Genomic DNA, 20,261 nt, shown 5'->3' with positions numbered 1-20,261 from the left:
TTTTTTTATATTTAATTAGCGTGAAAACTAAGCGACTTTTTTACTGGAACTGACGAAACCCGAGCCTTTGACGGTACACATGACCTCGGACTCGCCGTCTTCTCTCAATACCACTTCTAAATTCCAGAACTTTTTGATATATCGCAACAAACGGACCACTTTCGCGTCAATGACTCCCTTGCCAAGGGAAATACGGCCCACGTCTTCTTTTCCTAGAACCATAAGCACGAGAGCCAGCGACACCTGATTTCTTCCTACAGTTCCTCCTAGAGAAAGCTCGTGCAATAGTTTGGCAGCCACCTGGGTTCCAAGATCTTCGGGAGTGACTCCGGCGGTAGCAATTCCTTCGGCTGAAATGGGCCAACCACCTTTAGTTTCGGCCACAATGGTGGCACCAAAACCAGGACTCTTGCCAGACTCCTCACCTCTAGCAACATCCGAATAAATAAACGTCTCGACCTCGGTGCCTTTAAGAACGCCACGAGACGCATCGATCAGTCGATTGACACTGGCTGGACTGACTCTTGTAGAGTATGCGATACCACGGATCTTGACCACAAGGTTCTTGGACGTGGCATGAATAGTCTTTGGCTGAAGCACCAGATGTGGCATATACAACACGACTTCACCACCACCCAACGGCTCAGATCCACGTTTGACGATTCGCAGCTCCTGTCTGTCTATTCCGAATTTCTGTAGCACCGGGAAGATGGCTGTTCTGATGGCATCGACCCCCAGATCCTTGGCTGAGGATGTAATGCCCTTTAAGGTCAGAGTCAGCGGTTTCTTGCCGAACGGCGCCAGAAGCAGTAATGGCTCTATGAAATAGCCCACTCCCCTTGTCAATGGACAGTTGTGTGTATGTGTTCCTCCAATAATCAGCCCGGGTCTATACACCACGGTGGTACCTGTATATGAGATCTCGATCACACTGCCGTTGGTGACGGCCTCGAGTAACCGTAGAAACGACACCTCGTAGTCTGTTAAACGGTTAGTTTGGGTTGTCTGCCTGCCTCCGGCGGCTGGGGCTCCGCCCCAGACCCTGGTTGCTCCTGCTTCGCAGGAGATGGCCGGGGTCGTGGACGTAACGACTCGAGCGAAGCGAGAGGAGCCGTGGGGTCTGGGGCGAAGCCCCAGCCGCCGGAGGCAGTCCCATTTTCGAGAACCACTTACCTCTGAGACCGGGCTCGACGTCGTCTGAGCGGATCTGCGAGATCTTGACTGGTTTGCCGGCCAGTGTCGCCAGCGTCAGTTTCATACGGAAGTCTTCGCTGCCCGTGAACTGGATAATCTCGACTTTGGATGCCATTTTGGATGCAAGTTACGAGTTTTGGGGAAATATCTGGACAAGCAGGCCAGAGGAATGCTTTGAAATGCTATTGGAGTTCGTTTAGCGGATATAAATAGGTCTCGTCGCCAAATCAAGATAAGTCCTTATTCTGATATTTCTGGTTGAATACGCTCTGTCGGCTGTCACAAACCGCTTTTGTTTACAGATTTGTCAATGTCAATAAACCAAGAACTACCCCAGTCAGAAGATCAACGGAAATAATGCAAATTAGATTGAAAAAAGTCCCGACTCGAGTTCGAATTCGTGTTATTATCCAGGCTGACGGCCGTGAAGTTATCGATATCTCGAAAATTTCATGTCGATCCTCGCATGCAAAAAGATCTTTTTCAGATGCGAAATATCAGCTATCAAGTTTAGGGCTCAGAAGTTACCCTCCTTTTATATATGCTTATATGCTTCGCCATTCGAACTTTCTATAAATTGATGTCAGTACCGCGTATGGCTGATTGACTTCTTTCCCTAGGAGCTCGCAAACCATTGATATACTATTAGACAGGTTTTATTCCATATTTTGTCGCTGATTTGCTTATTTATAAGGCACACGTTTTGCCTTTGTTAAGAGCGGATATATTGACGGATATATTGGTGGAGATATTTTTTGAATTCGTCGAGTGTGAAGCTCCATCATAAATCAGGATCTTTCTCGGTTTTATAGCTTTGGTTGAAGCATATTGGTAGCATATTATATTAGTTTCGATCTTGTTTTAAGGCATTGTCATTTGCCGGAGCTATTTTATTTATTGAACATTTCCAACAATGTCCACTCCAGGAGCATCAACACCATCGTCAAAGAGACCATCGCCACCAAGTGGATATGCGATTTCTGCATCCAAGAGACTCAAAGGTGATGAGGATGTAGTAAGAACCGCTGGTGATAGAACTACCAGTGGATCTGCCACCCCTCATGGTGGTACACACGGGGGGTCTGCAGTTGACCCTGATAAACTATCAGATGCTCTATTATCAGCTGGTGTGGATTTGAAAGAAGAAGAAAACCTTTTATCGTCAACTCTGCAACGAAACGATTATCCAGCAGGAGTTCCTATGCCTGGTAATCAGGCAAATGCATATATTCAGACCCCACCACCCCCTCCACCTCTTGTTCAAACCCCCTTTTTAGACCCTAGGAATGTTCAAAGATCTATTTTCAAGTCATCCAACGAACAAGGAGTGCGATATGTCATTGATAAGGAGAATGAGATTGCGTCTGTGATTTCTGCTTCGTGTGAAGAATGGCTTAATAACATTATTACTAGTGCGGTATCTTTATCACGACACCGTCGTCGGTCTCGAAACGATGTTCACTCGAATATTGCCAAAGCATTAAGAAACATTGCCATAAAAGATAAGGAACAAGAAGAAAAATATGCTGCTAGAAGACTGGCCATGGATCTGGCATCTGGCGACCCATCTGCTGCCGACGAAAAGAGACAGCAAGAGAATGAGGAAACCCAACACCGAGCCACTAATGCTACTGCTTTAATGATGACTCAAGGAAGAAAAAAGTACAGCTGGATGACCGGAGGCTCGTCACCTGCTGCCACTGCTAGAACTCCAGCTGGCACGAGGTCGCGAAACGAAACAACCATTCGATACCGTGAGGCCCGTGAAGAGCCTGGTGTTGTGCTGCGAGACCTCCTTGCTGCTCTCGAAGACAGGCGGGCCGGTGTCGAAAATGCTATTGTAAAAGGTTATGCTAAAATGCGAAACTAACCAATCTGTAATGACTAATGAATACTTGTAATATGATTTCTACCTACACACCGGATTTTGGACAGCATTACCTGGGGGTCTGCCTCCGGCGGCTGGGGCTCCGCCCCAGACCCCGCTGCTCCTCTCGCTACGCTCGAGTCGTTTCGTCGACGGTCCCAGCCATCTCCTGCGAAGCAGGAGCCACGGGGTGTGGGGCGGAGCCCCAGCCGCCGGAGGCACCAGGGACTTGATAGTAGAGCTTCGGTTATTGACGGTGCGTGCCGTGTCGGAAAATGATGGTTTTTTCCGTCTGCATATTTTTTCCGTTAGATTGCGTGGATTGCATTTTTCCGTTGATATCCAGCCGAATCGTGTGCAGATCACTACTGAAAATCCACTGATATGCATAGTTTAATGTCGGGAATCGGTGGGACTAGCTCGGTTTTTCGCGGACTGACAGTTCGGCCGAGAAAAATGCGTTGGAACCCGGGGACATTCCTATGGCTGGCCAAGGTATATAGATGAATGATTAGTCGTTTGTGAACTGAACTAATCGTATGTTGTTTAGTGTATAAGATAATCCTAGCACTTTTGCTTACGACATGGAGCCCAAGTCTTATGAAAGCACCTTGGTAGGCTCTCACGAGCCTGCTGAGCTCGACAGCTCTTCATCCTCGGTAATAACTAATATTATGGGTGGTAGTCCTTATAGAGATATCGAAAAGAATGACAATCTAGACGATGAGCCTACTCTTCTAGTGGAGGAGAGGCTAGCGGAACAGGATTTTATTACTAGAGTTCTCACCAACGGTTCCCGTCATGCAAACGATTACGCCGATATGGACTTTGCTGAGGGCAAAAAATATCCCCCTCTACTGAATGTTGACAGGGAGTTATATCGTGTCGATTTTAGTGGTCCCGATGACCCCATACATCCATTTAATTGGCCAATATATAAAAAAGTCCTGATTTCTGCCAGTTTATGCTTTTCTACATTCTGTGTAACTTGGGGTTCAGCTATTTATGCCCCAAGTACACAGCAGATTATGTCGGAGTTCAACGTTGGTTTAGAAGTGGCCATTCTCGGTGTATCAGTGTTTGTGTTGGGCTTTGCTTCCGGCCCTGTGGTGTGGGCCCCGTGCTCGGAATTATATGGAAGAAAGCTTCCTTCAGTCTTATCTGCTTTTGGGTTTGTGTTGTTCATTTTCGGTGCTTCCACAGCAAAAGATATCCAGACACTTATTATCTGTCGTTTCTTTGCTGGATTTTTGGGGGCTGCTCCATGGGCTGTTGTTGGAGGTGCATTGGCCGATATGTTCAACCCCGGGCAGCGTGGTACCGCCATTGCCTGTTTTATGTGCGTTAATTTTACTGGTCCTGTTTTGGCTCCTATTGTTGGTGGTTTTATCGTCAACTCGGAATTACACTGGAGATGGACTCAGTATATCACTGGAATAATGGGAACATTGGCGCTCATTGCCGACATCTTTATTATCGATGAGTCGTATCATCCAGTAATTTTGTCCAGAAAAGCTCGCAGTTTAAGAGAACAGACTGGAAACTGGGCCATTTATGCCCCTCATGACGAAGTCTCGGTAGATCTCAACGACATGGTATCACGACACCTGACAAGACCTTTAAAAATGCTCTTCACTGAACAGATCTTGTTTCTCGTGTCCCTATACACAGCATTTCTGTATGGAATCCTTTATCTTTTTTTGGAGGCGTATCCTATTGTCTTTAAAGAGTATGGATTTAAAGGTGGCATTACCAATCTTCCATATATTGGGGTTTTAGTTGGAATACTGATTGGTGGAACCTGTAACATTTTGATCTTCGAACCATATTTTACTCGGCAGCTTATTGCCAATGGCGGTAAACCAATACCTCAAGCCCGTCTTCCTGCGATGATGGTTGGTGGAATTGCATTTCCTATGGGTCTCTTTTGGTTTGCCTGGACGGGCTCCTATCCTGACAAGATTCATTGGATCGTGCCATCGCTATCAGGAGTTTTGACTGGTTTTGGTTTATTCATCATCTTCCCCCCTGCCATCAGTTATTTAGTTGATATCTACCTTCCATTTGCTGCCAGTGCAATGGCTGCAACAACGCTTCTAAGATCTACTTTTGGTGGTATCTTCCCATTATTTGCCAACCCGATGTTCAATGGCATGGGAATCAACTGGGCAGGTACCCTTATTGCATGTGTCGGAGTACTTCTGTGCCCCGTTCCCTTTTTATTCTACAGATATGGCAACCAGATTATTGCCAAATCGAAATTTGCATTATGATTATTTATTAGCTAGGTTCAAATAGATGTTTTTGTTTTTAACATTCTCCCGCTCCCCACGCTCGAGTCGGGCATCGACGGTCCCAGTGGCTCCGTGAAGCGGAGCACCCCGGGTCGAGCAGCGGTTAGAGGGTAGTTTTTTTGGCTTGGTGCCATATCTCGGGGCCACTTTAGAAAAAAGATGAGCTTTTACTCTAGATAAATTGAGGGGGACAATTCTACTACAGAGCCACACCTCATCTTATCGTATATAGTTGTCTATCTTCTATCTTACTATTCGTAAGTTCCTAAGATGCAACAGATCAGACATGTCTAAATCAAAATAATTATGTAACAACTATGTAGGTCACGTCTAGTTCTGATAAAACACTTTAGGTAGGTTCACCATCCTCTAGCAAGCAGTTTGTTCGAAGAAAAACACGAGCAGATGAATTTAATAGATATTTAGTATTACTTTACTTTTCTCCAAAATTGCATAATGTAGATGATCAACTCAGCACGACCCTAAGCCATTACTCTGACCCAGATGATTGGTAGAACTTCAAAATACAAAAATGATACTAATATTGTCACAGCACAATCAATAACATGTTTTTATATAATAATAATTAATTTAACGGTCTGAAAAAGCCAGAACAACCGCTCAATGCCCCGGATCACCTACATGTTTAGTTATTACCCTTTTGGGAAGCTGCCTTTTAGTGGGTGCGGCTAATCAAGGCGACAGCGGTTCAAGATCCAGCATGATCTCCAGTAAATGAAATATATCCTTCTTTGTTCATACGACCAGGACAAGAACTTTAAAGAATATGGCAGGCAAAAAAGAGACCAAGGGCCAGACGAAACTCACTGGCTCATTCGGAGTTTCAAAGCGAGGGTCTACAGGAGTAGGAAAAACCGCTGTGAATGCCGCAAAAAAGAGCAGTACGGCGCAACCTATACTAGATCCCACGGACAATTCTACAATCAAAGGTGTATTTTCAAAGCCAGGTTTAACTTCTGAAGCTGTTGTTGGAAAGAAGGACTTGAGTCCAGGGCCAGAAGAGAAAGAATCTACTGTATCGTCAGAAATAGCTGAAAAAGATACGGTGGTGAAGAACGAATCCAAACCGCTAGCTAAACTGGATGTGGAGAAACCTGAGTACAAAAACTATCTTCGTTCTATGGTAAAAAATAGAATATCGGAACCCATTCATCAAGAGGAGTATAATACGGCAGAAAAAGTGTTGAAGCAATTTGATATGACAGCTGCCTACGGTCCGACCGCCGGTATCACTCGCTTAGAACGGTGGAACAGAGCTGATAAACTGGGACTGAACCCGCCAGCTCTGGTAAAAGAGATCCTTGAAACAAAAGAAGGAGTGTCCGATTCAAAATATAGTGAGTCTTATTTATATGGTTATGTATGAGCTGGTCAATGGCTGTTGTTATTTATGTAGTATTGTTTATTTAATTGTATTTTAAAAGTGATTTCGGGTGACGCTCCCCAAGACTGCCTCCGGCGGCCGGGCTCTGCCCGGACCCGTTGTGCTCGCTTTGCGAGCGGCTTGGACCCTGCTGCCCACCATCCGGTAATTGACTCGAGCGGAGCGAGAGGAGCAACGGTATCTGAGGTAGAGCCCAGCTGCCGGAGGCAATTCGACTGGTACGTGGGTAAATACAGAAGGCATTGAAAATCACAAGAGTTGCAACTTAGCTCGAGTGGCCAGGATCAGACTGTCTGAGGTCAGAGTCATAAGTGAATTCAGCATTTTTGAAACACTTGCTTTACTTTCAAGCAAATGGTCTGAATCGTGAGATATGCAGTCCCTGCGTAGAACCTGCATACTTTCATATGGATCACGAAAAAATTTTAGCCGCATCATTATTTAGATAGTGGAATGGTCGCCGGGGTCATTCAAACTTCTGATAGTAAGCAACGATGGTGAAACATAAGGGGATTTTATTCAAACAGACCTTTGAGGATCCATTGTTTGCTTTGGCATTCCATCCTAATAGCAATATCTATGCGACGGGTCTTGCTTCTGGACGGGTGAGCACGCAAAAGTACAGTGTAGAGGCTGGTATTGGAACTCAGAGTGAAGCATGGAGTACAAAGCGTCATAAGAGCAGTTGTAGAGCACTTGCTTATGATTATTCTGGCGATTGTAAGTATTTTGTTATCAGCAGACTTCAAAACGAGAGCTGCAAGTTTGTTTATTACTCGATTGTCTTGATACTAACCTTAAGACCTGTATTCCATTGGCTCAGATCATGTAATCAAGAAAGCTTCCTCAGAGACTGGAAAGGTTGCTAGCAAGAATCTGGAAGCTCTGAAAAAGAGCACTCCAACTGTGGCTCGAGTCAACGAAAAGTATATAGCTGTAGGAGACGAAGACTCGACATTGACCATATTTGATTTGAGATCACTCGAGGTCACTCACAAATTCCCCTCTTTGCATTACGATATGATCACTAGCATTGTGGATATGTCATTTAAAAACTCGTATCACTTTATCACTACTGGATCTTATACGCTTGTTCATTTGGATATTAGAAAGGGTGTGCTGTCAACCAGTGAAGAGCAAAGCGATGAGTTTTTAAGCGGGTGTATAACTAGTGACAGGTACTCGGTGTTTGGCATGTCTGAAGGTACAGTCACTGTTTGGGATAACTCTCATCTGGATGAGATCCAAAAATCCGGTATGACACTCAGTGATCAAAGTATTGACTGTGTTATTGCCGGAGCTGAAGAAAACGAGGTCTTTGCTGGTGGTGCAGATGGTCTTGTTTATAAACTCAACGTCCATTCCAGTAAAAAAGAGTCTATATGGACTCATTCGAAGAAGGAAGAGGTATCCATGCTCGAGCTAGACAGTGAGTATCGACTCGTGACTGCTGGCATGGAAACAGTTAAAATCTGGAGGAGTCCAGCCGATCAGAGACAGCTGGAGGAAGCCGAAGAGGCTGAACAGGCAGCTACTTCAGCCGAGAAGGACATCGAAAACTCAAACGACAGTGAGTCACAGAAGAAAAATGACAGTGATGAGGAGGATGCCAAGCCGGCCCGCAAAAAAAGCAAAAAGGGTCAAGGCAAAGCCAAGAAGGCTCGCAAGTATGTTCATGGCATTTCCAGTTTTGAAGGTCTGTAGATAAATATTTATTTGGGTTCATCCTACTAGACGTATTTCTCGGGATACTGGTATTATGTTAAATATATATCTCTGTCACTGCTTCACAGGAGTGGTTGAGAAAGATATAGTAAAGTCCAGAGTTAAACCAGCGATGAAAGATGAGTCCAAGGCACACGGCCAACTTTTCCGGGACTTACTCATCTGCTGGACTACGTTCCTAGTCAGCTCTCTGATTCGCTTGCAATATGAATTGTAATTATGTACATTTCTTATTCTACGGTGGGAGAGAGCCTAAAGCAACCCTCCTAGTCTAAGAAGATAATCAGCAGAAGCACCTGCCCAAAGGAAATGACCGGTATTAATATTCTCAACAAACCATTTCCAACAGTTGGCAGGGTCGTCAAGATTGACTTTTTTGATCATTGTCAGTACACGATAGGCAGCAAGAACCGTGGCGCCAAAGAAAAAGGGGCCCATACCACCGAAGACTCCAGCAGCAGCAAGGAACCCAATCTGTCCGTAGGCGTACTTTTCCATGATATCCTTGCTTTTATTGCCCCATTTAAGAGCAGTTGACTTGATACCAGCCTTGATATCGTAGAGCTTGTCTTGATGGGCATATATCGTATCATAAATCATGCACCAGGCAAATGATGAGGCATGCAAACATAGCATGGCTGGCCAGTTCCAGACACCCATAGCAGGGAATCCCAGAAGAGCACCCCATGTAAAACAGAGAGACAGACAGACTTGTGGATAGTAAGTGAATCGTTTGAATAATGGATACGTGAATACCAATGGTAAAGATGCTGCTCCAAGAAGGAAACAGTCGGAAGGAAGAGACAGCAGAATTCCCAAACCTGCAAAACATTGTGCACCAAGAAATGTTATCGCCGCTGGCACCGAGACTGCTTTGCTAGCCAAAGGACGAGTCTTGGTACGTTCGACTTGGTTGTCAAGGTTTCTGTCCAAAAGATCGTTGATAGTGCAACCTGCACCTCTCATTATCACCGATCCAATTCCAAATAAAGTCAGCATCCACAAAGTTTGTGTAATGGGAGCACCTGTGTGATAAGCTGCCATGGTAATTGCAACTGTACAAGGACTGTATAACAGCCATGTTCCAATGGGTTTATCTAATCGCATGAGCTCGGCATATGGCTTAACAGATAGAGGAAGTGAGTTGACGAACCTTTGTGGTAATGTAGGAGTAGCAACTGCAGCAGTAGCACTAGTGACCATAGGCGATACAATTTCTGAGGCTGCACCAGTCGCGGTGGTAGCATTAGTTGCATTTCCAGGACGATTGTCGCTGGATGAGAACCGGATGCCATTCGTGGATAGCCTTAAATTCAGGCCCAATAAACTAGCTGACCTTCCAGATCGATTAACGAGCCAATGAGACGTAGAAGCTAAACTTCCCAGCGGGGAGCCGCTTGTTTTCAATCTGCCAACTAGCATTTTAGAACCTCTCTAAAAGCTTGTTTGCGAGTCTCGTCAAGTTTAAGATGATGTTGAAAGTACTGATCTGCGACAAGCTCTCGGTGGAAAATCGCTGCATACAAATACCGACTGCCGGCATTGAGCCCGCCACACTCGGTGGGGCTCCGTTGTGGTAAGACTCCATATCTCCTAATTGGAATAGTTCCATGATTCAGTGGTCTTCTTGTAGTTTGTCAATTATTTCAACAGATGTTTTCATCTTAATATCCGTCGGTTAGTGAAATATTATCTGTTATATCCATGATATAATCAACAAGTTAAAACAGTTTTAAAAGTCTATGTTTAAGGTAAGAAGAAGACCACAAATTCATCAGTGGTTTTAACTAACTATACCTTTTACTTCTTAGCTTGGACCAGTAAATTTAATTTGGTGATAGGATACAACTAAAGTTTCGAGAATGCTACACTATGATGTATAGGTTGACGCAGGGTCTAGGATCGTTATAAGAATTTTTCAAGTACATCGGTGATATATTGTCCACACAAAATTTAGATGTTCCTAAATTCATATTGTATTGAAACAATTTTGTGAGTCGAGTATCCAAGCAATTATGTCAAGCGATTCGGACATTGAGATAGATGGTAACATTTTTGAGGAACCAGAAGGATACCTGCCTCCTCCTCCAGAACCAACATTTGAAACTTACACAAGAGACTCTAAATATGTGAAGGATGGCCAGCCTGCCAATGTCCGTATGAGATTGGTTGGCAAATCTCCGCTGTGGGGACATTTATTATGGAACGCTGGTAAAGTAACAGCTGACTACATGGACTTGAAACGAGATGAATGGATCACTGGTAAAACTGTGCTCGAATTAGGTGCCGCTGCTGCGCTGCCTTCTTTACTTGCGAGTTTGACAGCAGATAACGTGGTCATCACCGATTATCCAGATCCAGATTTAATTGACAACATCAATGAAAACGTGAAATTACTGAGAGAATCTGTACCTAACGGAGCGAAATTGCCTATCACTGTTGAAGGATATATCTGGGGAAATCCAGTTGACGATCTGTTAAATGCCAAAAATCAAAATGGCCGTAAATTCGACCTAATCATCTTATCCGACCTTATTTTTAACCATTCAGAGCATGAGAAACTAATCCGCACCTGTGACAAATGCTTGGCTCCAGATGGAAAACTGTTTGTGGTGTTTACCCATCACCGCCCTAAGTTGGCTGACAAGGATCTGGCCTTCTTTCCCACAGCGAAGGAACAGGCTGGTTTCAAATCAGAACGTATTATTGAGAAAAAAATGACACCCATGTTTGAAGAAGAAGAGGAGACGGCGCATATTAGAAGTATGGTATATGGCTATGTTGTAACGAGGTAGAACTAAGAAAATAAAAAACTAAAAGTCAAATGCTATCAAATACAGTGTCATGTTATACAATGCAAGCTATTTGGTATACGATTAATGAGCATGATGTTTGTGTCGACGGACTACAAAGGTTTCATCTCTCTTTGAAGGTGGGAATCCGCAACTTGCGCCGCCAGACACAAGGCAAACTGTTCCAGCAGGACAATCAAATGTAACCCACTGGTTGAAATTGCAGACAGAATATTTTCCGTCAATGCAGGTGGTCTCGTTTCCAGTACAAGGGCCACCAGCAGAAGCAGAGCCTGTAGCTGAAGGAGCAGCAGCTGCAACTTCAGTGGAAGGAGGAGCAGGGTTAACTGATTTGATAGGCTGGACCTGCTTAGTAAAGGTAACATGGCCAACTACACTGGTGATACTCTCGGTGGTGGTGGCAACAGTAGTTGTAGTTGATTCTGGAATAGCCACAAGGGTCAGTCCAGTAGGATCCGAATCCAATCCAGAGTTGACTGCAATTGAGAAAGTTGAAGGAGAAGCTGTAACAACAGGCTGAGAAGATGACAGTGGGGCAGCGACAGAAGAGGTTGGGATGGAAACTGAACTGGTAGATGTTTGCAAGACAGGAGAACTTACTGATGCACCACTGTTACCACCACTCTGGCCGTCAAGAATGTTTTGCATGGCTTGCGCATATGAAACGCCATTCACCTGATTTGTAAATCCCTGAGAAGCATCCCACAGCATGATACCAGCGAAATTAGAATCAGTGGAGATACTGGCTACAGCCGAGGCCACAGCGTCAGGCTGCTCATAACCTGAACCAGCAGCACTAGTTGATCCGGGAAGTCCCAAGAATAGCTTGATGTTCTTATTTGGGGAAGTGTTAGAAGCAAAGTTTTGCCAAGTGTCAAAGTTGAAGTTTGGACCAATGGAACAGTAGTTATTGTAGAACTGGATGAAGGCAAAATCAATATCAGCATTGGCCAAAACATCACCAACATTGGCATCGGGATAGGGGCATTGAGGAGCAGTGGAGATGTAATAATCTTTACTAGCACCGCTAAAGTATTGACGAAGTTGATTAACAAGTGCAACATATCCAGTAGACGAGTCGTTTTCAATATCAAGGTCAAATCCGTCAACGACAGCATCATCAAAAGGACGAGTATCAGAAGAACCACCGCCAAACAAATCCCACAAGGTGCCAGCAAAAGTTTGAGCTTCACTATCGGAAGAGAAACCGTATTGTCCAACAGCACCACCAAGAGACAACAAAACCTTCTTACCAGCCTGCTGGCAAGATTTAATATCAGCCCCAATATTGGGACAGTGGAGAAGAGTGCTACCAGGAAAGGTCTCACTACAAGAGTCAATGTTTAAAGAAGGAGTCCCAGACCCAAACTCATAGAGGAACGACAAGACATAAATGTCACCGGCAGTTTGGGCACAATAGTCACCAAGTGACTGTTCTGAACCAGCAGAAGATTGGCCCCAGTACATAACAAGATTGTTCTTGCTATTAATGTCAAAGGCAGCACGGACGCCTGAGATAGCCACAGCTAATGCAATAAAAGATTTCATGAACATCATTGGAAGAAGTAATAAAATGAATGTGGATGCTAATGCAACGAATGAGTTTGTCAACAATTGAGAATAGAAAATAAATGAAAAGGAAATATACAATTTGAGATTGGGGTATGAATGAATGGACAAAGTCACCAGACCTGCTGGGTTGTTTTATTGTTTACAGTGCTTTCAAAGCAAAGAGAAAAAGGAGAGGAAACTTATGCTGTTAGGCGATGAAAAGAAATCCAAAAAAAAAATCTTTCTTCCAGTGGGGTAGATGGATCCATTATATATTTTTGTCCGGTTCACGAAATAAGGGGGCCGATGCGCATCCCCAAGCGTGTTGGAGTGCGTTCGCTAAACCATCATCAAGATTTCTTTTTCGTAATCCAAAAAATATCCTTAATTTAGTAGTTAATGCTACCTTAATTGACCGAGTTTTGGTACGATGATAGATTTAAGGAGCTGTTTGATTCTCATTGATGTGTGCTTTAGTGGTGTTAGCGTAACCAGGGGTGCATATATTGTACTAAACAGGTAGATATATTGCACATCGATGCAGAATACTATGGACGTCTACAGTTAAGATTTACACCGTTACTGCTACTCGATTAAATGAGAAGTCCAATACGTAATTGAGCGGGTGAAAGAGGGGGATTATTATTTTGCTGCGATGCAGTAATGTTTGAAGTTGGCCGAGAAGTGGAGACCAGGAGTTGAAAACTAGTTTCCATCGGTACCAACTGTTGTGTCTGGATCCCTCTAACTTGTTTTTTCGAGCTACTTCTTAGACCGATCGTGAAGATATTTTGTTAATTGAACTTTCTCACTCAACCGAGGCCTCAAGTAGAAACAACTACAAAATTAGACATTGGTCAAACTCTATCAAATATTTTGATTCATTTCCCCCGCCCGCCCCAAAATTTCGTACTGGAACTCAGATTATTTAGCAACAATTAATTTGGCCGCCAATATTAATTATAGTTAATATTTTTTCGGTTGACGCCTTCGCGCATTGATGTATACATTCCGACGCGAGATCCCATTTACCCCCTGAAACTCTGAATGCCGATCCCTGTAGTGTATAGTATTCTGACACAAAAAAGCCGTGCCAAAGATATGGCTCGGATGGCGTTAGAATTGTGATAAAGACAACTACCACTATTTTGAAAAAGGGGGCTAATTCCTGATGCTAAAAAAAGGATTTAAGGGATATAGATTAAGTAGCTAAAATCGACTATCTTCAATTGTAATCAAAGCAGTGGCCGTCTGAGTGCCTGCTTCTTGACCTGCAAACGCGTTTCATCTCGACAGCTGCTGCTGCACATGTGGTTCACGGCATGTCGTGGAAATAATTATGTCCTTCAAGTTTGCTCCGTGATCTGTGCATTGGTTCTCTGAGTTCCACCTTCAAACTCGGATCACATCTGTCTCTTCTTACTGTGCGATAAGCTGGTTACAAGGTACAAGGCCAGATGAAGCACCCGACATTAAGTTGACTACAGATTCACCAAGAGCTTCACCTGCAGCTACCAAGCATGATTTGAGAGCCTTTAACAGTCTAAGATACTAAGAGTTTAAGCGAACCGACTTTTTTGTTAAGGTTACTTTAAAGATAGATACCTCTGAAGATACCTCTCACCCCTCAGTCATCAGGCATAATCCCATTAACCGATCCCCAAACGTAGCCATTGCAGATAATACGGCTACAATCGGATGACATGCTGACATGTTATTATAGGGGTATAGCAATAATGTTTCAGATATTCGACCCATGATCTTATACGGCGAACGCAATAAAATGCACTCCAACAACGGTACCAGCTAGCAGTTCCGTGGCGATGGACGGCTCCCAATACGCGGTTTATCACAACCTGCTCGGCATAGATCCTCTATAAATGTTTCACATGTTGGGTAATAGCTTTTTGGGAGGCGGAATTGCACCGGATCCATCTACCCGGGATCTCTAGTGTCGTCGTAATTCCGATAACTACGGTCCAGACCATGGTCCAGTGCTCGTAAATCTCGGTTAAAATCACTCTTACATAACAGTGCTATGATACCATAGGGTAACGCGACCGTGTAGAAAGACTTAATACGTATGCTAACATGTGTGCAAATCTATCGGAGACATGACAAGCCCAAAAAACAAGCAATAAATGTTCTTTGCGTCTTTGGCCTATTTTTATATCACTAAACTTTTTATAACATTAAACTCCGACACAGAGCTCCGAATTCTGAAGTGCATGTCATGCAACGTCGATCAGGGTCTCAGGGTTCGCAAGATTTTAAGTCACTCGAGGTCTGAGCCAATCTGCACGCAATCATATGCACTTTTACGGCCGATTTATATGCTTTGAGCCTCCAACTTCGCACTCTATATTAGTCCTTGTTGCTGCCTCCGGCGGCTGGGGCGCTGCCCCAGACCCCGTTGTGCTCGCTTCGTGAGCCATCAACTCCCATACCATTAATTGGGTTTTAATCCTTGGATCCCCTACAGCACTATTCGAGTGAAGCAAGAGGAGTATTGGTATCTGGAACAGAGCCCCAGCCCCTGGGGACAAGCAGTAGTGGGTCCTGATACTAGTAACTTCAATAAGTGGCAGATATTGACCGTGAAGTAACTTGCATTTTGTTCACCAGTTTTTCCTTCCTGATCACGACTGAGACCGAATCCCCGTATAATGACTGACGTTCTCGAGAGGCAGTTGAAAGATATAACCGATCCTTTGGCTATCCAAAGCCTTTCCCAGGGTGCAGAAGCCCTGGTGTATACGACCAACACGCATCCATATCTCCCTGACCAAGGCAGCGAGACGCACAAATATATAATCAAGTACCGACCTCCAAAACCGTATCGACACCCGACGCTGGACGGACAATTAACAAAACATCGAACACTGGCTGAGGCCCGGATCCTACAAAAGTTGCAAATTATCGGTGTTAATGTTCCTAAACTTATCTATGTAGACCCTAGAAAGGGTGTCATCTGGATGGAGTACATTTATGGTAAGAGCGTCAAGCAGTGGATCTGGGATGAAGAAAATGCTGTTGATACAAAAGAAATAAACGGCACCGGAGAATCTGCGATGGTGAAACCTGTTCTTGTATCGGTAGGAAGACAAATTGCTAAACTGCATCTTTCGGACTTGGTGCATGGTGATCTGACTACCTCCAATATCATGCTGACGGACTTTGACCACGGCTCTACGGCATCCCTCAAACCTGTTCTTATTGATTTTGGACTGGCAAGTCAGGCAGCTCTGGCCGAAGATAAAGCTGTAGACCTCTATGTGCTCGAACGAGCTGTGGAATCTACCCACCCTGTTCACAGTGATACCTATAACCAGTGGCTTCTCTCCGGGTACCTAGCAGAGTACGACGATAATGGCAAAGTGGGCAAGCAGAAGGCTAAGGAGGTTATCGCAAAATTAGAGAAAGTTCGTCTGAGGGGCCGAAAGCGGTCAATGGTGGGTTAGATGGCCGCACAATCTGCCGGAGGCTATCGCTCTGTATCAGATTCCATTTACTCCTGTAGCTTCGTTTGGGTCTAATCTGTTGGGATCTCTGCTTGGTCCATCTCGATACATCTTCAGATGAGGATGACCTAACTTCCTATTTATTGTAATGCATCTAAATTTTTGATAAGGCGGCTTAGCTTATTTTGCTAAAATTGTCTCGTGTTAGAAGCTGTTTATGCCATTTATGCTATTTAACATGTGTTGTACTGATATTCTTTATATCTTGTTCTGTTGGACATGGACAAACCAATACTCTATTTCAACCTTATAAGGGATTCATCAGACTTATAATTGTAGCTAGTAAATGATCAGCCGCGTTACCCCTGAAATTACCTGGCCGGGCTCTAAGTAGATCTCCGCCAGCCACATGGGCAACGAGACTTAGAGAGAAACATGGCCTTTTCTATTTCTGATTGCAAGGCCAGCTTCCCTTCCATGAACAAATAATTGGGAGACACTTTTACCTCTGAAATCAAATAAGTAATTGTAAAATAATTGAAGGGTACGTGTTGGATTGATAAACATATTCGACGCTTTAGTGAGCAAAGCTGGTAAGTGTTGCGTTATTTTCCTGTCTCGACCTATTCTTTTATTAGTCTTTTTTCATGGTCATTCGCTGCACTTGGTTTAACGTCAGAGTCGATACCAACTAAATCTCACTCTCGTTTGCTCGAACGCCGAGAAACACTCAATCTAGGTCGAGTTTGTAAACTAATCAGGCTGCGGACGCGGGTGAATCAAGGCGGTCTTAAGAGAGAAAAACTACCATTCACGGGGAAGGGGTGTGCCTCCGGCGGCTGGGGCTCCGCCCCAGACCCTGGTTGCTCCTGCTTCGCAGGAGTTTTCCGGGCCGCGAGGGCAGTCCCCACGCAAGTGCACCGGATCAGGAAATTCACGGTAACCGCCGCTTATAGGGATCTGTATATGTAATTTCAGAAGATGAAGCGGTCCACAAATCTCTGTTGGCACAGTTTGATAGCCTCAACTGGCAAACCTCCTGCGAAGCAGGAGCAACCAGGGTCTGGGGCGGAGCCCCAGCCGCCGGAGGCATGCCATGGCACATGAGCAATAAAAGTATTCGATTAGGCGGCGATTTCGTCGCGGTCCCAGCCCACGGGGTGGCTGATGTTAGATTTTAGATCTTTGGCAGGTTGCTCACGGCCGCAGTCTACAACGAAGGCATAGGGGTTACGATCGACGTTCTGTTTGAGGTTGCCAAGCGTGTGGTTTACTTCGCGGTGCTTGCATTCATCGGCACGGACGTAGTAGAGCAGGTCTTTAATAGTGGCATTGTCAGCCATCTTCCAGTACTTTTTGGCGATATCCGGAACAGGAGCGTTGTCCCATGATGGGATCAAGCCTTTCTCGATGTCGTTGATGCATCGTGTGTAGGTGACAACAGCCTCTTCCTCGAGATAACCGACGAAACGATGACAGATTCGGGGATTGACTAGATATGCAATGAAAAACGAGTTGAAGAAGACGCCTTGAGCTATCAAAAGCATACCTCTCATGAAAATACCAGGATTAGTCAATTGCATAAATGTGAGCAAGTGCATTCTCTCATTATAAGCCTCTTCGAGCAAGGTCTCGATCCAAGCACGATCTCGACGAAGCAGTCGCAGAGACTGCAAGTGTCGAACCATGCCGCCGACCATTCCAGGGACTCCAGCAATACTTTCAAGAAACACGATTCTCTGCAACCACTGTTTATCAGTCACAATATACTTAGGATCATCTTCGTGGCCAGGAGGCGGATGTTTATACCCGGTTGCCTTGTCAAAGCACCATCTGACAGTCAACAGCGCATTACGAGCAATCTTATCAGCAAAGTTCTTAGGTTCATGGTGTGCCACTGCGACATTGTTCATATCAATGAAGTTGAACCCAGGATGTGCCCAAGCCGCTGGGGACAGGTCGTGACGATCGGGCTTGGCCAGGTCATTATCACGATTTACATTAGTAGTGTTAGCTTCTGCCAGCGATTGGAATCGTTCCAATTGTTCTCCCTGCTTTGTAGCTGGTGGTGGAGCCTCAGATTTAGTGGGATCGGAGTGCGGAGTGGCTGTAATCGTACGTCTCCAGAAAGAGGTAGAAAACGCATGAACTCGAATCCGGTTATGAGCAGAACCCACGACCGAATAGACGTTACTCTTGGTAGCCAATGTGGCCAAGCGATATTTGGATGTGACCAGCATAGTTGACGATGATGATGATGATGTTCTTGTTGCGTAGTTTGGTAATGCTCGAGGTCAGCAATTGAACGCCAATGGCTCAATTATTTAATTACCTAGTAGTGGTCAATATTCAAGTACCAACTTGTCAAATTGCAATTGTAATTGTAATTGCAAATTTGTCACGATCGTACACCAGTGGGCTTGACAATAAACAAACAGAGAGAGTATCCAGATCTGTAGTGTGTTGTTTACTTGAAGTTCTGATAAGCCAGGCTATCTTCTTATTTATGGTATTCTTGCTCTGTCGCCTCTAAGATATAACGACCAAATACCAATACCAATACCAAATATCCGTTCAATGTTTCTCTGAAGAAGCGAGGTAAACGAGAACTTGCTAACCAAGAAAAATTGGCCCTTTTATATAAACAAGGGCATCGTGGCTGGCTTCAGATAAGACATGGAAGCTGCCTGCAGCTGCATCGAGACGCACCGATCCCCACGCGATTATCTACTTAAAAGGTCTAAATAGCTCGAACATGCAGGAATGTTTAAAGTGACAAAGAAACAAAGAAACCAACCATTTTTCTGGTAATGTAATCCAATGTAAGGGGGTGCATTATACGCCTGTGTTCGACAAATTAGACTGTAGAGATTTGAACATAAGCAATCTCACTGCTGGCTTCTAGCAAAGCAAATAATATTTCACCACTCATCGCCCAGCCCGAGTCCATGAGCCAGCCGAGTATGCATTGTCAGTAAAAGCAACCAATTGACTGGCTATGACAGTTGCTGTGATCCGTCGTCACATTACCAACTGCCTCTACGGAGAAACCAGGGCCAACCGTTGAACAATTTAAGTTTAACTTTACCGGCCTGACAGCTGATGCAAATATTTAACTCAATAGACTCGTATTAAACCGGGCCATCAACGCACATCCCAGTCGGCTCGCGTTCCCCGTCCGGTTCCCTGACACAAGCCCTTACTCACAGCCCCACGTGACGCGGCCATCCTGCATGATCGGGCAGGGGGCCGTTTGTACACTAATTTAACCTCATCTTGTGTTGCGGTTCGTCAGGGGTTTGGGTGGTTTGCCTCCGGCGGCTGGGGCTCCGCCCCAGACCCTGGTTGCTCCTGCTTCGCAGGAGTTATTTGGCGTCGTCGCGAAAACGACTCGAGCGCAGCGAGAGGAGCAACCAGGGTCTGGGGCGGAGCCCCAGCCGCCGGAGGCAGGCAAGCCACCCACAATTTGCTCACTGCATGGACTTTCTGCACGGATCAAATCGGAGAAGGGGCCTAGCCTACCCGCGACGCCGTGGACATCTCAGGGGGATATGTAAAGAAGTGTATTTCGCCAGGTTAAGAATTGCTGGGCAAATGTAAAATATGTTTGCCAGCTGCTGTTGACTAACCCGTATGACTAATGTGGTATTGGACCAGACCCGTTGGACTCGCTTAACGGGTGATTTTGGGTTTCAGACTGATCCTGTTATTTCAATCGAGCCCTCTCCTGCTGCTGGTTCTGTGATATGTATTTTTCTGTATCCATAGAACTCTCCATGGCAAGAGCACAGAGGGTAGTGGGGCCTAATTAATCAACAATGTTGACTATTCTCTTTGCCCACGGGGGTCAAACGGAGCCCCAGACACCGCTGCTCCTCTCGCTACGGTCGAGTCGTCACGCAGAAGGTCCTAGCCATGTCTGCGAAGCAGCGAAGCAGAAGCTACGGGGTT

The 20,261-nt window shown here is 44.9% G+C and overlaps 10 protein-coding genes across 10 annotated transcripts; 6 read left to right on the top strand and 4 right to left on the bottom strand.

Annotated features, from left to right (window-relative positions):
• Nucleotides 1-27: 27 nt before the first annotated feature.
• RCL1 (Rcl1p) lies at nucleotides 28-612 on the bottom strand (the record flags this gene model as incomplete). Its single annotated transcript, XM_018879537.1, has 1 exon — nucleotides 28-612. One exon carries the CDS (start codon nucleotides 610-612, stop codon nucleotides 28-30), a length of 585 nt encoding a protein of 194 aa, XP_018737445.1.
• A 1,495-nt stretch (nucleotides 613-2,107) lies between these two features.
• On the top strand, nucleotides 2,108-3,064 carry TAF4 (Taf4p; the record flags this gene model as incomplete). The annotated part of the gene is made up of 1 exon (XM_018879536.1): nucleotides 2,108-3,064. The coding sequence occupies one exon, from the start codon at nucleotides 2,108-2,110 to the stop codon at nucleotides 3,062-3,064; it is 957 nt and encodes a 318-aa protein (XP_018737444.1).
• Nucleotides 3,065-3,645: 581 nt separating this feature from the next.
• TPO1 (Tpo1p) lies at nucleotides 3,646-5,334 on the top strand (the record flags this gene model as incomplete). Its single annotated transcript, XM_018879535.1, has 1 exon — nucleotides 3,646-5,334. One exon carries the CDS (start codon nucleotides 3,646-3,648, stop codon nucleotides 5,332-5,334), a length of 1,689 nt encoding a protein of 562 aa, XP_018737443.1.
• An 808-nt stretch (nucleotides 5,335-6,142) lies between these two features.
• On the top strand, nucleotides 6,143-6,742 carry AWJ20_2584 (uncharacterized protein; the record flags this gene model as incomplete). Its single annotated transcript, XM_018879534.1, has 1 exon — nucleotides 6,143-6,742. The coding sequence occupies one exon, from the start codon at nucleotides 6,143-6,145 to the stop codon at nucleotides 6,740-6,742; it is 600 nt and encodes a 199-aa protein (XP_018737442.1).
• Nucleotides 6,743-7,780: 1,038 nt separating this feature from the next.
• JIP5 (Jip5p) lies at nucleotides 7,781-8,464 on the top strand (the record flags this gene model as incomplete). The annotated part of the gene is made up of 1 exon (XM_018879533.1): nucleotides 7,781-8,464. The coding sequence occupies one exon, from the start codon at nucleotides 7,781-7,783 to the stop codon at nucleotides 8,462-8,464; it is 684 nt and encodes a 227-aa protein (XP_018737441.1).
• Nucleotides 8,465-8,737: 273 nt separating this feature from the next.
• On the bottom strand, nucleotides 8,738-9,907 carry COQ2 (4-hydroxybenzoate octaprenyltransferase; the record flags this gene model as incomplete). Its single annotated transcript, XM_018879532.1, has 1 exon — nucleotides 8,738-9,907. One exon carries the CDS (start codon nucleotides 9,905-9,907, stop codon nucleotides 8,738-8,740), a length of 1,170 nt encoding a protein of 389 aa, XP_018737440.1.
• A 593-nt stretch (nucleotides 9,908-10,500) lies between these two features.
• Nucleotides 10,501-11,280, top strand: NNT1 (Nnt1p; the record flags this gene model as incomplete). The annotated part of the gene is made up of 1 exon (XM_018879531.1): nucleotides 10,501-11,280. One exon carries the CDS (start codon nucleotides 10,501-10,503, stop codon nucleotides 11,278-11,280), a length of 780 nt encoding a protein of 259 aa, XP_018737439.1.
• Nucleotides 11,281-11,361: 81 nt separating this feature from the next.
• On the bottom strand, nucleotides 11,362-12,855 carry CTS1 (Cts1p; the record flags this gene model as incomplete). The annotated part of the gene is made up of 1 exon (XM_018879530.1): nucleotides 11,362-12,855. One exon carries the CDS (start codon nucleotides 12,853-12,855, stop codon nucleotides 11,362-11,364), a length of 1,494 nt encoding a protein of 497 aa, XP_018737438.1.
• A 2,660-nt stretch (nucleotides 12,856-15,515) lies between these two features.
• Nucleotides 15,516-16,310, top strand: BUD32 (serine/threonine protein kinase BUD32; the record flags this gene model as incomplete). Its single annotated transcript, XM_018879528.1, has 1 exon — nucleotides 15,516-16,310. One exon carries the CDS (start codon nucleotides 15,516-15,518, stop codon nucleotides 16,308-16,310), a length of 795 nt encoding a protein of 264 aa, XP_018737437.1.
• Nucleotides 16,311-17,434: 1,124 nt separating this feature from the next.
• AWJ20_2578 (uncharacterized protein) lies at nucleotides 17,435-18,550 on the bottom strand (the record flags this gene model as incomplete). Its single annotated transcript, XM_018879527.1, has 1 exon — nucleotides 17,435-18,550. One exon carries the CDS (start codon nucleotides 18,548-18,550, stop codon nucleotides 17,435-17,437), a length of 1,116 nt encoding a protein of 371 aa, XP_018737436.1.
• Between the last annotated feature and the right edge of the window lie 1,711 nt (nucleotides 18,551-20,261).

This window comes from Sugiyamaella lignohabitans, chromosome B (assembly GCF_001640025.1).
Source record: "Sugiyamaella lignohabitans strain CBS 10342 chromosome B, complete sequence".
Classification (NCBI taxonomy): domain Eukaryota; kingdom Fungi; phylum Ascomycota; class Dipodascomycetes; order Dipodascales; family Trichomonascaceae; genus Sugiyamaella; species Sugiyamaella lignohabitans.
This window is presented reverse-complemented; position numbering and strand designations above follow the sequence as displayed.